The 13,962-nt window shown below is 42.3% G+C and overlaps 1 protein-coding gene across 1 annotated transcript in view; it reads right to left on the reverse strand.

Moving 5' to 3' along the window:
• Nucleotides 1-586: 586 nt before the first annotated feature.
• Nucleotides 587-13,962, reverse strand: part of ZNF608 (zinc finger protein 608) — an 85,562-nt gene continuing 72,186 nt past the window's right edge. Inside the window, exons 3-8 of the mRNA XM_005144934.2 lie at nt 9,511-9,598; nt 6,329-8,780; nt 3,726-4,143; nt 2,994-3,166; nt 1,935-2,088; nt 587-672 (exon numbers count right to left, since the gene is read on the reverse strand). Of these exons, the coding sequence (XP_005144991.1) occupies nt 587-672; nt 1,935-2,088; nt 2,994-3,166; nt 3,726-4,143; nt 6,329-8,780; nt 9,511-9,598 (3,371 nt within the window). The remainder of the gene's footprint in view (nt 673-1,934; nt 2,089-2,993; nt 3,167-3,725; nt 4,144-6,328; nt 8,781-9,510; nt 9,599-13,962) is intronic.

A 13,962-nucleotide genomic window follows, 5' to 3' on the forward strand; every position in this document is an offset into this window, starting at 1 on the left:
TTCATTAGGGACTGTAGTGATAGGACAAGGGGTAATGGGTTGAAACTTAAACAGCAGAGGTTTAGACTGGATATAACGAATAAATTCTTTACTGTTAGGGTGGTGAGGTACCGGAATGGGTTGCCCAGGGACGTTGTGAATGCACCATCTCTGGCAGTGTTCAAGGCCAGGCTGGATGAAGCCTTGGGTGATATGGTTTAGTGTGAGGTGTCCCTGCCCATGGCAGGGGGGTTGGAACTAGATGATCTTAAGGTCCTTTCCAACCCTAACTAGTCTATGATTCTATGAAATTATATTTCATAATGATTTGTTTTCTCTTAATACCAATCCTTAAAACATAGTCTATGGAAAATCTCAGAAGACAGACTACTTGTCCCCTCCTAATGATCCGTGTTACAGTTAAAGGCTACAACTAAAGACAAAGTGTCACCTTAAGGAAAATAAAACTACAATTAATCCAAAGTCACAGGTTTTTCTTTACCCTTAAAAACTGTGTCATACTGCAGATCATCAGGCTATAAAATCTATGATTTGCTTCTTCATCTCTGTATCTGGCAAGATATAAAGTGGAAGATTTACTGGCTACTTACCTTCTTTGTGCAGGAAACATACCAGATGCAGATGCCTGTGCAGCCACCTGCTGAGTGGCAACGAGGGCAGCAGAGGTCAGTCCTGAGGGAAAGAAGAAATGAAGGAATGTTGATGTACTTCTTGTTTTAATGGATTTTTGTGCTCCGAAGTATTAGGAAGCATCTCTTAAATCAAATGGACAAAAAATCCCACCATCAGAAAATGGTGGGGTTTTAACACTACATAAACGGCAAATATTTCAGGCAACAGCATTAAAACACAGTTTGCCCAGTATGATCAATATGCATTCATACAGTAAACTGAATTTTCCTTGATATATATTTTACAAGAAAATACAGCATTGCTACTTATTGTATTCCTTTCCAAGTACTGCACTGCATGATGCTAAGTGGTTTGTGTGAGTTCCTGAATAGGAAGCTCAGCAGAAATAATAGGTACCAGGAAACAACAAGAATCAAAAGTCACAGTGAATTATAGAAATGACATGCCAGCTGCTCAGAATACAATACTTTCATGATAATTTACCATTTTTACAGTTTTCCCACTGAACAAGCATTATGCATCCCAAAAGGCATGTGGAATCACTGAATCAAACCGAGAAATGTCAAGGCTTTTACACAGGAAAAATAGCTGCTGGGGCACCAAGTGAACGTAATGCATTAATGTCATTTAGCCACCAATTGTGATAGCATGTACTTTGCTGCATGGGAGGAAATCTCTTTTTAATTCAGCTAGAGTCTAGAGTTAGAGAAAAACAGTCAAAGACTGGTATAAAACCTAGGGAGAATGAATCGTATCTTACTGTGCTACTTCTTCTCTGACTGCAGCTTTGTGCACTGCATTTGCCAAAATACAAAGAGTCCTCTTTCAGGTGGTCAAATTATAACAAGCTGAAAGCCTTGTGACTGTGATGCCTTGTACATAAAATATGTTCAGTATAAAAAGCCTTTGTCTTTGCTACACTTCTTCCATTGCTTACACAACCCTAATTATACAAAAAGGGGGTTGTTTGGTTTGCTTTTTTTACTGCCTTTCAGCCAGTTAATGTCAGTTTGAAGTAGGAATCAAAACATTCACATCAATGACAGCCTAACTGGTGCATCTGTAATAATGCTCTAACATCCAGTTTTGGAAATAAAGCTTGGTATTTCTCAGACATAAGGCTATTAATTTAGTCATGTTAGTCAATGCTCTGAACTTTCAAGCCTTCTTCCTAAATGTAAAGCACTTCTGATTAACAAGGGGATCTCTATCCAAAATGCTTCACATTGTTGTGATTTCCAATGTCAAGGTAACAAGTTGATGAGGCAAGCTAATCCCAACACAGGAAATCATCTGCTCACCTTGAAATGGGTCATACTGTCCAGGTATAAGGGGGTAACCCATTCCAACATGTGTGTGATGGTGCGTATGGAGATGCCGCTGGCTAAAAGGAGAATGACGGTCTCGTTCCCTTTCTGCTTCCCGTTCTCGCTCAGCTGCTGATTTTTCCACAGGCTTGTAAAAGAAGGTGTAAGAAAACTGATGTGAGGATTTAGAAGGGATGAAACAACAATCAAACCACACTTGCTATTGCCTGGCATCAACCGTATGAATTCATATGATGAAGCAGATCTTTTCTGAGTATTTTCTCTGCTATATTATTTGCATTTGATTCTAATCTAAAGCTGGTGTATCTGGCTAATGAAAGATAATTCCAAGGCACAGTGATTTTGAGGCAACAGACTGCAGCCTGAAGCCACCGTGACGACTTCTAGTTTTGGGCTCCCTTAAGCTTGTCTGACTTGCCAGTGTAGGAACAACCAAGCTGAGCTGCTGAAAGCTGATGTAAATGAATCCTTAGCCCTCTAAGACACTCTGGGGATCAAGCCAGCCTGAATAGCAAGAAAGCCCTTTTAAAAACAGAATCAGAGTCAGTGACTTGCTCACAATTAAAACTAGCATCAGCTTATCTGAAAGTAAAATAACAGTATACACTCCAGTAAGAAAATCTTCAGAAATAGGGGCTGGTAGTCTGCTATTTGGAAGATACAGCTTCTTGGGAAATATATGGGGGGGATATTACCAAATCCCACCACCCAACCTGTCATTTCATTATCTGTTTCCAAACAGGAGCTTTCTGTTTAACTGCAACAAACTGCACCAGGAGGTATCTCTGAATCTATGTTTCTGTATGAGTCCATTCACGATAGAAAGATTCTGAGCACAGAACTGTGTTCGATGTGTCACTTCCAGTTTATGCCACAGAAGCACCCTGACTATAAATTGCTTTTATTTTAAGCCGTACTATAAAGAAGAATCATACACTCAGAGCTTGATGCCAGATTGTGTGCTTCTTAAAATTATGTTCTCTATCCCTTCCCATATGTACCACTCTTCAGTAACAACAGATGAAGTCTTACAACAGGGGACTTGCTGCGATATTGGTTGGCATGCTGCTGGAGCAAATCCAGTGCTTTGGACTCAGTGGCTGATTTTGCATTGATGCTTGGACTGGTATTGACTTTCTCCGTCTCTTCTCTCCCTGACATCTTCCCATAAACTGGATAATGAAATCCTGGGGAGAGATAGGCCCCTGCAGGTAAACAATCAATACCACACTGAGTTATTGGTTTTATATATTGGTTATATCAAGGTGGGAGGAGGGGATGCCAGGATAGAGGATAACATCAAAAATGGATCACATGACTATCAAATGGCATCTTTGCTCTTCAGTTTCTTCACCCTAATTTACCCTGATGAATGGAGGTTATAAAGAGGGTTGAGTTGATAGCCACTTCAGACATTTATGAGTCCTCTTTAAGTGAAAGGAATAGTAACTGTAATGGTTCTGACAGTAAATACTTAGAATATTTTTATAGGCAATAAACTATCTGTCAGTCTAACAGCAATAGCAGACTGTCAAGAGCTAAGAAAACTGTAGCTGGGAACTGTGACAGTTCATAAAAGGAACATCTTGCATTAAACAGTTTCATCTACAGAACTTTCTCTAGTGGAAGCACAAGCAAAACAAATGTCACCCATGAAGCTTCTAATTTACCCTAGCCACTAACAGAAATGTTAAAATGCAGGCTTTACTGCAGTTTCAGGGTGTAAATCTTAACTAGCATGCAGGGAAAATTCAGAATACATACCAGGATAGCTGTGCATTAGGACAGGAGAGACTGCGCGGTAGGCTGGATGGCTGGGATCGTACATCTGTGGATAAGGATAAGCATGCAAGTACTGGATATACGACTGATGCTGACTCATTGGTGAGGAAACTGCTACTCTAGCACCCCGAGAGTCCTTCCAATTTACAGGAGTCTTACGATCATCGTTTTTTATCTTGCTCTCATCCACTGATTGAGAATCAGAACGCTTGACCTCTTTAGGCTCCTCTTTAATGCTTGCTAATGAGACAGGAAGGTTAGGTAGGGAACTTTCTTTGTTAGGTGTTTTTCTAGGGCTGTCTTCTTTTAACTTTTTTTCACGATCAAGTTCTTCAGATTTTTGCTGATCAAGGTATTTGGGCTGATAGACATAATGATGCCATGTTCGTGAATCTGGATCCTAATATGGAGGAGAAAAAGCAATTTTGTTCTGAACTTAGATGTTTGAATAAGATCATTATTGGTATTTCCCCTACTTCAGCTAATATTTTTTAATAGCTGGTTTAATAACATATCCCTGTTACATACAGGAAATTTTTCCTTGCTACAGAGTGCCTTGAGCTCAAAGTCAAAAAATATTCCCATGAAGAAGCAAGAGACGATTAACAAAATTAAATTCAATTGCTTCATCTTATATCCCCTTTCATGTTTTTAACTACATATAAATACATATACATTGTATCAAAGTTCTGAGACCACGCTATTCATAGAACATTTTAATTAAATCCCAGAGAAATTTTCCCACTAGAGAGAAAAAGTATCTGTGAACCACAAAATTAAAGCTGGCTAATGATATGTCAAAGCACTTAGATTACCTGAAACTATGAACCTGAAAAAATTTATCTATCTGGAAAGATGCTAATGTGGCCTCTGATATTAAAAACATTCAGGAATCAGTGGAAGTCATATATTAAGGCAGACTTCTTCAGCTGACAGTCTTATTCCAAGTTTGTAATATTACACATGGATAAGTTTTTACAGGATTAGGACCACACAGTTTAAAGAACATGTAGAGGGTATGATAAATATATTTTTGCATAATATATTACATAGACTAGTTTATAAACATGTTCTAGAATTAAGTAGGTGAGTTCTGTTACAAGACTACACTAAATCGGTACTGAGCTACAACTGGAAGACTTTTTTTTCTAATACAGAATATGCAAAAGCTAATTGTAAACACTGATTTATGGCACATGCAACAGAAAAATAAGCAGAAAACTGGACACTTGGGCAGTCTGGTTCAAATACCCATTTGAATCAGCAGAAATCTTCTCCTATTTGAGGCTGTACCATCCCACCTCCTTTACATGTTCCTAAGGGTGAAGTCTGGGATATACTGTACACTGGAACATGCAAGTATCAAGCATCTGGAATACTCTGTCCGGTTCTGGGCCCCTCAGTTCAAGAAGGACAGGGAATTGCTTGAAAGAGTCCCGCGCAGAGCCACAAAGATGATTAAGGGAGTGGAACACCTCCCTTATGAGGAGAGGCTGAGGGAGCTGGGTCTCTTTAGCTTGGAGGAGACTGAGGGGTGACCTCATCAGTGTTTACAAATACGTAAAGGGTGGGTGTCAGGATGATGGAGCTAGGCTTTTTTCAGTGATATCCAGTGGTAGGACAAGGGGCAATGGGTGTGAACTGGAGCATAGGAGGTTCCATGTGAACATCAGGAAGAACTTCTTTACTGTAAGAGTGACAGAGCACTGGAACAGGTTGCCCAGGGAGGTTGTGGAGTTTCCTACGTTGGAGATATTCAAGGCCCGCCTGGACAAGTCCCTGTGTGATGTACTCTAGGTTACCCTGCTCTTGCAGGGGGGTTGGACTAGATGATCTTTTGAGGTCCCTTCCAACCCTCGGGATTCTGGGACTGAGGCTCAGGTTCAGAGCATGAAGGTGGTTGCATTGTCCCAAATGAAGGCAATGTGACGTCTAGGAAGGCTAGCATGAAGCCACTGGATGAAATTCTGGTGCCACTGAAGTCAATGGCAAAACTATCACTGGCTTTAATGGACAGAGGATTTCATCCATTATGTAGATCTGCAGGGGCTTGAGGTTGGTTGAGTAAAGATGAGGAGCTTAACTGCTTCGAAAAGGCCACCTTGGTTTAAGATAAAGAGCTAAGCTTCAAGACAACTTTTCAAAGAACCAGTTCACCCATCTTTAGTAAATGCCAACTGCATTTAACAACAAAAAAAAAATTTCAAAATATTTTTCAAATCTACTTTAACTCCCCTCACAATGAAAGCTGCTTATTTTGCTTGAAATTTCACATTTCTGAACTAAGCAAATTGCTTTACAATTTACATCTAAAAGAGAAATCTAATTCTATTCTATTAATGCACGTAATTTAATATAGTCTATTCAGGTCCTCAGCCTGGGTTCTTTCACCACCTTGCTAGTTTTTTTTTTTATTTTCAAACAGCTTAACTGAAAGGTCTACTGGTCTATTCAGAGACTGCAGTACTATAAAAAAGGATGGTGGAGCTTTTTTGGCTGCAAAGGTAGAAGAACATAGATCCAGGGACATAACCTCAACTTAAGGATAAGTCAAGACACTCTAGTTGCCTTTTCTGTAATCTCACCTGTTTAAATCTTGTAGTTGGATCTACTCCCGTTTGCTTCATGGAGTCCATAACAGATTTCATCTCCACAGCCTCCTTTATAAGCTGGTGGTTTTCCATTTGTTTGGCTTTGAAGCTGTCAGCCTGAAGCTGCTGCTGGTGATTGGAAAGGATCTGTGATTTGCTTGTCTCCTCACCTTTGCTAGGAACTGATGACCCTATTTTAGTGTTATTTTTGCTGGACTCCGGAGTTGAAGGGGCCTTTGAAATAGTGGCTGATGGAATATTCTTCTGCTTGTTGTCATCCTTCCCAATCTCCTTCAAGGGGGGATCATTCTTTCTTTCACAGTCCCTCCCAGTTTGTGCCATTTTCTGTTCTGCTAGTCTCTGGTCCTCATAGTATTTTTCATAGTGCTGCCTGTAAGCAGAATTAGAGACCATTAAGGACTTTTGGTCCATATAGAGCCCATAGGCATACTGTCCATAGTAAAGTGACTGAGCAAGTGCAGGGTGTCTTTGAGTTATCACTGACTGATGTTGTGGTTGCAAATTAGAGGAAGTGCTTTCACTTTTCTTGGCATCCGACAGTTCTGCCTTCTCTTTCTTTTCAGCCTCTTCCTCAGCCTCTTTTTTGATCTTCAGTCCCTGTGGTGTACTGCTGTTCCCAGCTGCTGGGGCACTGACCTGTCCAGAGTGCAGGTAACTTGGGGAATAATAAGGGTCATAGCCATGGTAATAGGGAGAATGGGACTCTTTTGCTTGAGCTGGTTGTGCTGTGGTTGAAGAATGTCCTTTTACAACACCATCCTTATTAGAAATAATATCCGACGGAGAGCTGGCCTTTGACCTCATGCCCTCTGACCTACTGTCAGAGCCACCATCATCAGCTGCATCAGAAATATCTGAGTAAGCGGGGCTGTTGGTTTTAGTGGCTGTGCTTTCTGCACCATTTTGTGTCAACACATGCAGTGACGCCATGGCAGGCTGTCCATTCACTAAAGTGCTGCATTCCATCCTGGAGGCACTCCCTATAGAAGGGCTGGGTGCATTGTCTGTGAATGTGTAAACCTTATCAGCTTCAGCCTTGATACTTGCCATCCTGCTCTCCTGAGACTCTGACAATCCATTAGCTAGCACTTCATTCTTGTTGAGATGGTCCTTTAAGAAATGTCCAGATAAGTCTTTCCCAGAACCTTTTGAATCTTCCAGCTTTCCCAGCTTAGAATCCATCTTGGGGCTTCCCATCTCTTTGCTTTCTTTGTCCTTCAGCTTTCGCTTCTCCTTTTTCTTCTTGTCTTTGAGTGATGTGAGAGCTGGGTTTACAGTGCTTGGCTCTCCCATAATTGTGGGCTTTGGTTGAATAGGCTTTAGTGGAGGGCTCTTTGGTGTAGCCTGAACAATAGTAGTTGTTAGAGAGGGCAGTCCTGGTATTGTCCCCGTGGTTGTGGTTGTAAAGGCTGTAGTAGGTATAGCTATTAATTGGGGAGGAGTTGGTGTTGGTGCTGGAGCAATGGGCCTGGCTGTTTTCAGTTTGGAAAGGTTTTTATCCACTTTGCAATTGTTTGCTTTCTTGCCTTTATCACCCAAACTCTTCTTGTCAATTAACCCTTCAGCCTCCAGTTTCGGCATTTCAGTTTGCAAGCTGCCATCAACTACCGAGCAACTATCCAGTGTGGCTGTCATATTAGAAATTACTGGAAGGCTGTTCAATTCACTGTTGAGACCTTTCTTTTTGCCAGAATTCTTGCTGGTTTTGGAACTGATAACTGAAGCAGGGCCGTTGCTGGTCAGTTCCCTTTTTCCCCTGGGGGTCCCTGGGGTAGTGATGGAGGAAGGAGATGTTGGTGCTTTCAGTGGATCAAAGCCTGGCAAATTTGTGCTTGGTTCACTGCATTCTAGGGCCACATTAGTCAGTGCTTCCTCACAGTCTGAAATTTTGTCTTCACTGTCAGGCTCAAACTCCAGTTTGTTTTCTGGGTCTAAATGTGCATGAGCCTGATGGTATCGTAGTCCATTAATGTGCTTGTACTTTTTGTTGCAGTTGGGGTGAGGACAGTCAATCAGCACGGGAGAAGAGCAGCCCTGGTCCAAAAAAGTAGTCTCGGGTTTCCCCTGTGGGGTGGTGGGAGTGCTTCTAGAGTTAGTACGAACACGTTTTCCAGATTTATTGTCCTCAGAACTGGAATTCAAATCAAGCTCCATTGGAGGCTTAGTTTTCCTCTTATTGGTGGCTGAGGGGCTGGCTTTGACTTCATCCATGGCGCAGTTTGGGGGTGTCCTGCGCCCACTTGAGTTAAGGCTGCCCCTCCTGCCCTTCCCATTGGCACCACCGCGGTTCTTATTCTGAAGTCCTCTGGACTCTGCAAAACTGGCCTCACTGCCAGGTACAGCTGCAGCTGCAGCGGACCTTGCGCGCTTCCCCCTGCCTCGCCCTCCGCGCATCTCTAGGTCACTTGTTGGCGACTCGCAGAACCTGAATGAACAAGAGCAGATTTTATCAGCTGTGGACTGAATAAATAGCAAAACAACAGCACTTCCCACAACAGAATATTTGTGCTTGCTAAAGGAAAGATATTCTTCTGCCAGACTAAAATGTTACAGTCTCAATGGGAAAGTAATTTAAAAAGAACAAAAACAGTAAGAACAAGACCAGCTAATTAGAACAATGGAAAGCAAATTTTTCCAAGCTTGCTGAAATGCATTTTTAAATTAACTGCCCTCTGACTCAACCCCATGTATTTCCCCTTCCCTCACAAAAACACAAAAAAAAAAACCAAACCAAAAAACAAACAAACCAAACCTGCACCCCACATTTCAGTGTAGGCAAGGGGCAACTGGTTCAAACTTAAAACAGGTGAAGTTCAGGATAGGTATAAGGAAGTTCTTTACTGTGAGAGTGATGAGGCACTGAAATAGCTTGCCCAGAGAAGCCATAAATGTTCTGTCCCTGGCAGTTCAAGGCCAGGCTGGACAGTCTTGGGTGACTTGGTGTGAGGTGTCCCTGCCCATTGCAGGGGAGTTGGAACTAGATGATCTTAAGGTCCTTTCCAACCCTAACTATTCTATGATTCTAATTACTCCTTTCACTGGTACATGTTTCTAATTATAAGCAGTTGTTTTTTATTAATCTCTGTGCAGTTTCTTGACAGAAACTGAGGGTTAAAATGCAGCCAAGAAAAAAGAGACTCAGAATGATTTCCCACCTAGGAGGGGCCCAGTCGTGCTTTGTGCAGTCCAACAGTGTTCCCACGTAAGTCTTGTTCCTCCACGTAACATTTACCACCAGGACACCTGCCAGCAGAAGTAAAACAAAGTATCACAGTCAGAACAATAATTGGGGTAGGCTTTTCTGTTTGGTCTTTTTTCATTATTACTCTCTTTCCCCACAAAGAGAGAGCTTTTCTCTCATTTACTTTCAAACATTGTGGTCTATATTCTTTTTTCTGGTTTCAGTTACCTCAAGTTAAAAACCACAGGAAAGATAGCAAATGTCAAGTTACAAGGAGAATGTGTGTGCATGTGTGTGTGTGTAAGATACAGTGTGTGCCTGTGTGACTGTGTGTATAATCAAGATACAGCTGACAGAAGGAAATGGGTTTTGCCATGTCCTGCTGTAAAACAGCAAAACTCACCTCTTAATTTTGCTATTATTGAACATAACTGCTCTCGTTTGGCAGCCAGCCAGCATAAACTAAGCACCAGCTACAGTGTTTAAATCAGTAGGTGACTGAGAAGAATCTGCTTTGAACATTATGATAATGACACTTCTATTTATTTGAAATTGCTTATATCCAAATACACAAACATATACACATATGCACTGCAGGCTGTGTTCAGCAGATTTAGATGGAAATGTGTATTATTTGCTTTGTTTCTTCTTCTGTGGAAAGCAAGGGGACTACTCATGAAACAGCCACCACACAGTAAATCTAACTGGAACTGCAATACAGTTACATAGAAAGAGGGATCTTTTTAAACAAATACAATGTAGGTTAATTGTTTTTCCACTTGTGACTGTTATTAAATCTAAATTCATCTGCCCACCTAGAGAAGACCTTGAATTTTGGCTTATTAGAATTATACATATAAAATGCGTGCATGCTAAGAATATCATATGTAACAATAAAATACATGTTGGGGATGTCATTCAAATGTTTTCAGGTTGCCATCAAACACTTCTTCACATAATTTTTCATAGGGTTTACAGACTAGATAACATAATCACCCCTTTAATGCTTTCATTTCTACAGATAAACGTAAGGTACTCTTACAGAACCAACCATCTCATTAGAACTTACACTGAAATCATAGAATCATAGAATGTTTAGAGTTGGAAAGGACCTCAAGATCATCTAGTTCTAACCCCCCCACCATGGGCTAAACACATGAAGAAAACACGTTTCACTTAGCACAGACAAGCCCTGCGCAGAACGTTTCCAGCTCATGAGAGGTGTGAAGACACTACCTCACAACTGCCAGCCTTGTGACTTGATTTTCCCCCCACACTTTCCTTGTTGAAACTGTAGCATTTCTACAGCAGATATAATAATGGCATGGTGCCAGAATGTTTCCATCCCATCTTTTCACTTTAACTTACCAGTGCAATTCCTAATTTCCCACTAAAGCGATCCCCTCTCTGCCACACAAAGGTAAACATGCAACCAGCCATTGATTTCCTCAGGGGCCTTCTAACAGCAGGGAAGCATTTGTGTTGTTAGTGGAGGTACCGGGGAAGAAGGGATTTCCTTGAAAACGCTCTGTAGCGTATGACTCCCCATATGGTTATATTGCCATTATGATAAGGCGACTGGAATTTCGTGTGCTGGGGCAAACTGGTTTGAAGGGTGAACGACAATAAGGTCCCACAGCCAGGGTCACAGCCAGGGTCACAGCCAGGCACCAAACACCTGGAATGATCACGGTTAAATAGCTATGCCGTATTTTTATTACCTACCCAGCTTGGCAGCCTGGAAAACAAAGCAAACACGTTTTACCCTCGCCCCTTCGACCGAGACCTCCACCGGAAAGGCCGGGGCAGGCGCTGGGGAGGGCCCACTGAAGGGGCCCAACCCCGCTCACGCCGCTGCCGAGAGGCCCTGTCGCCCCTAACGCCGCGGGGCTCTTCGGCCCCCACCGCCATTGGCCCGCGCAGCTCCGGCTGCTGATTGGCCCGCCCTGCGCTGCTGTGTCGCTGCCGCCAGCCCATTGGTGGCGAGGCGAGGCGAACTGGGGGCGGGGCGGAGCCGAGCCATGCCGAGCCGAGCCAAGCCAAGCCAAGCTAAGGCAGACTGGCACCAGGCACAGCAGCGCCGGAGCTATTCTCTGCCGCTTCTCGGGTGTTGAGCGGGGGGAGAAGTCCGGCAGCCGGCACGGCAGGTTCTGCAAAACCGTCGCCGGTCTGGGAGGGGAGAGGTCGGGCCCAGTACAGCAGATGCCGTGCCTTGTCCTTCGAGTGACGACACGTCTGGAAACCGCCACACCCGCTCGGAAGTGCGGGATTGACCCCCGTGGAAGAGCGCACGGCAGGGAGTTGGGTTTCTCCAGGCTTTGTTCCCACCCGCCGCTCCACACCACAGGAGAAGGTAACCTTGATGGGTTCCTTCCACCTAACAGGTTGTCAGCTGACTCCATAACTCTCCGAGTGAAAACCACGGGTATTTCCCATCGCTAAATTCTGTGACACAGTGTATCCACCTCCCGGCACCAGCACCATTGCTCCCTCCTGTTTATTTACCCACTGTTGGTCCAATCTTCTTCTCAATGTACAAACGAAAGAGGGCTCTCTGGCTTCCCTATGAGTATTAACTGAGCCATTCAATTTTGCTCAGCCAGTTCACCTTTATCTTCCTGTTTAAAATGTAATTAGGGTTCTTTTAGGTTTGGAGTTCTTTTTTTTAACTCAGGGTGGATTCCTAAATAAAACTCCATCTTCCTCAGTATTTGTAGGCTTGTCTATCTATCTGCTTTAGTTATTAATTTAGATAACAAGCCTAGGGATAGTCTGTTACCTATTAATAGAGGGCAGAAGGTAGAAGGTGTAGAGTACATAAAATAATAATAAACCCCGAAATCAATACATATTTCAGCAATTCTTAGAAGACATTCAAATGACCTTCCAGCCTAAGAAAGTCAATACTTCAAAAGCAAACACAAATTCCTCCCTTAAAGACAGTAACATTTAGCATCTCATTAAGTTTGTTAGCCTTAGCAAAGGCCACACTATGCAATTAGGAAGGAAGATTAATCTCCATGTTGTGTTACAGTAACTGGCAAGGAATGAAGTTCATTTCCCTTATGAATAGCTTACACTCAGCCACTGGTAAGATGGCAGGAACGGCCAGCAAAGGTAGCTCATTTAATCTGATGCAATTATCACAGAAATGGGTTAAAAAAATGTATGCGGCATGGGAAGTAAAACTGACCCCTAAGGAAACATGCAACTGAAGGCTTATTAGACCATGGCACTGGAAAATTAGAATGGAGATGATAAATCCACACTATACACCAGTTGCAGTACTGAAAAGATTATTCTTGTTGCATCCAGTCATTTATTTGATTCAAAATATTTGTTCTGGCACAGAGTTCAAGCTCCGAACAAGAACCTTTGCTGGGACCTTTCTAAACCGTCTCAAAGACAGTACACAACTAGTACTACAGCAGCCTTCAGTTCACCGAGTATTGCATCTGAGTACACTGGCCAGACAGTCGTAGGTGCAGTAACTCTCTCAAATTTGTTCCAATGCCTCTTTTGAGCTTGTGTGTCTGGGGCATAGCTCTCCACATACTGCCTCCATCTGATAAAAGTAAGTAACATTATCACACACAGGATCAAACCTCACTAGTGCTGTTTCAAGTCGTAAGAAGTCCCTGTAATGAGATTTCCCATTACATTAGATTATACATTAGAGTACACATCATGTAACAATCATTCATTTGGCATTGCCTGAACAGGAGTGAAAATGTGAAGACACTCTGAGGAACCCGCAGAGATTTTGTACTGTCTGAATAAAGAGATGTATTTTTACCTAAAAAAAAAACCAAAAACAAACAAACAAACAAAAAAAAAAACCAAGCCTAAGAAACTAAACTCTTTAAAGTAACCATTACTGAAGAATGGGAGAAGAAATCAGTTGCTTGTAATGCAATGAGGGTGAGGGTATTGGTACTGTAAATTTCCAGTTCAGGACACCTGGCCAAATACCTAATCCTGTTCTTGGGAGATCAGATCAAACAATAATGAATACATTCAGAATACATGCACGTTTCTTCCAGCAAGTAAGGGTGTCAACTCCAGAGTTTCACCAGTTACCAGAGCAAAGTTCACAAGAGTTGGATGTAATAAAGGAAAACGTCCCAAATGATGGTGTAAATTTCTTATTTTGGTTTATCATTCCATTTGCAAATTACAAAACAGAATCACAGAATAGTTAGGGTTGGAAAGGACCTTAAGATCATCTAGTTCCAACCCTCCTGCCACTGGCAGGGACACCTCACACTAGACCATGTCCCCCAAGGCTCTGTCTAACCTGGCCTTGAACACTGCCAGGGATAGAGAATTTACCACTTCTTTGGGCAACCTGTTCTAGTGTGTAAATGATACAAATTTGGGTAACTATTTACAGTTACAGTATATCTGAAATTAGCAATAACTTCCA

This window comes from Melopsittacus undulatus, chromosome Z, assembly GCF_012275295.1.
Source record: "Melopsittacus undulatus isolate bMelUnd1 chromosome Z, bMelUnd1.mat.Z, whole genome shotgun sequence".
Classification (NCBI taxonomy): Eukaryota; Metazoa; Chordata; class Aves; order Psittaciformes; family Psittaculidae; genus Melopsittacus; species Melopsittacus undulatus.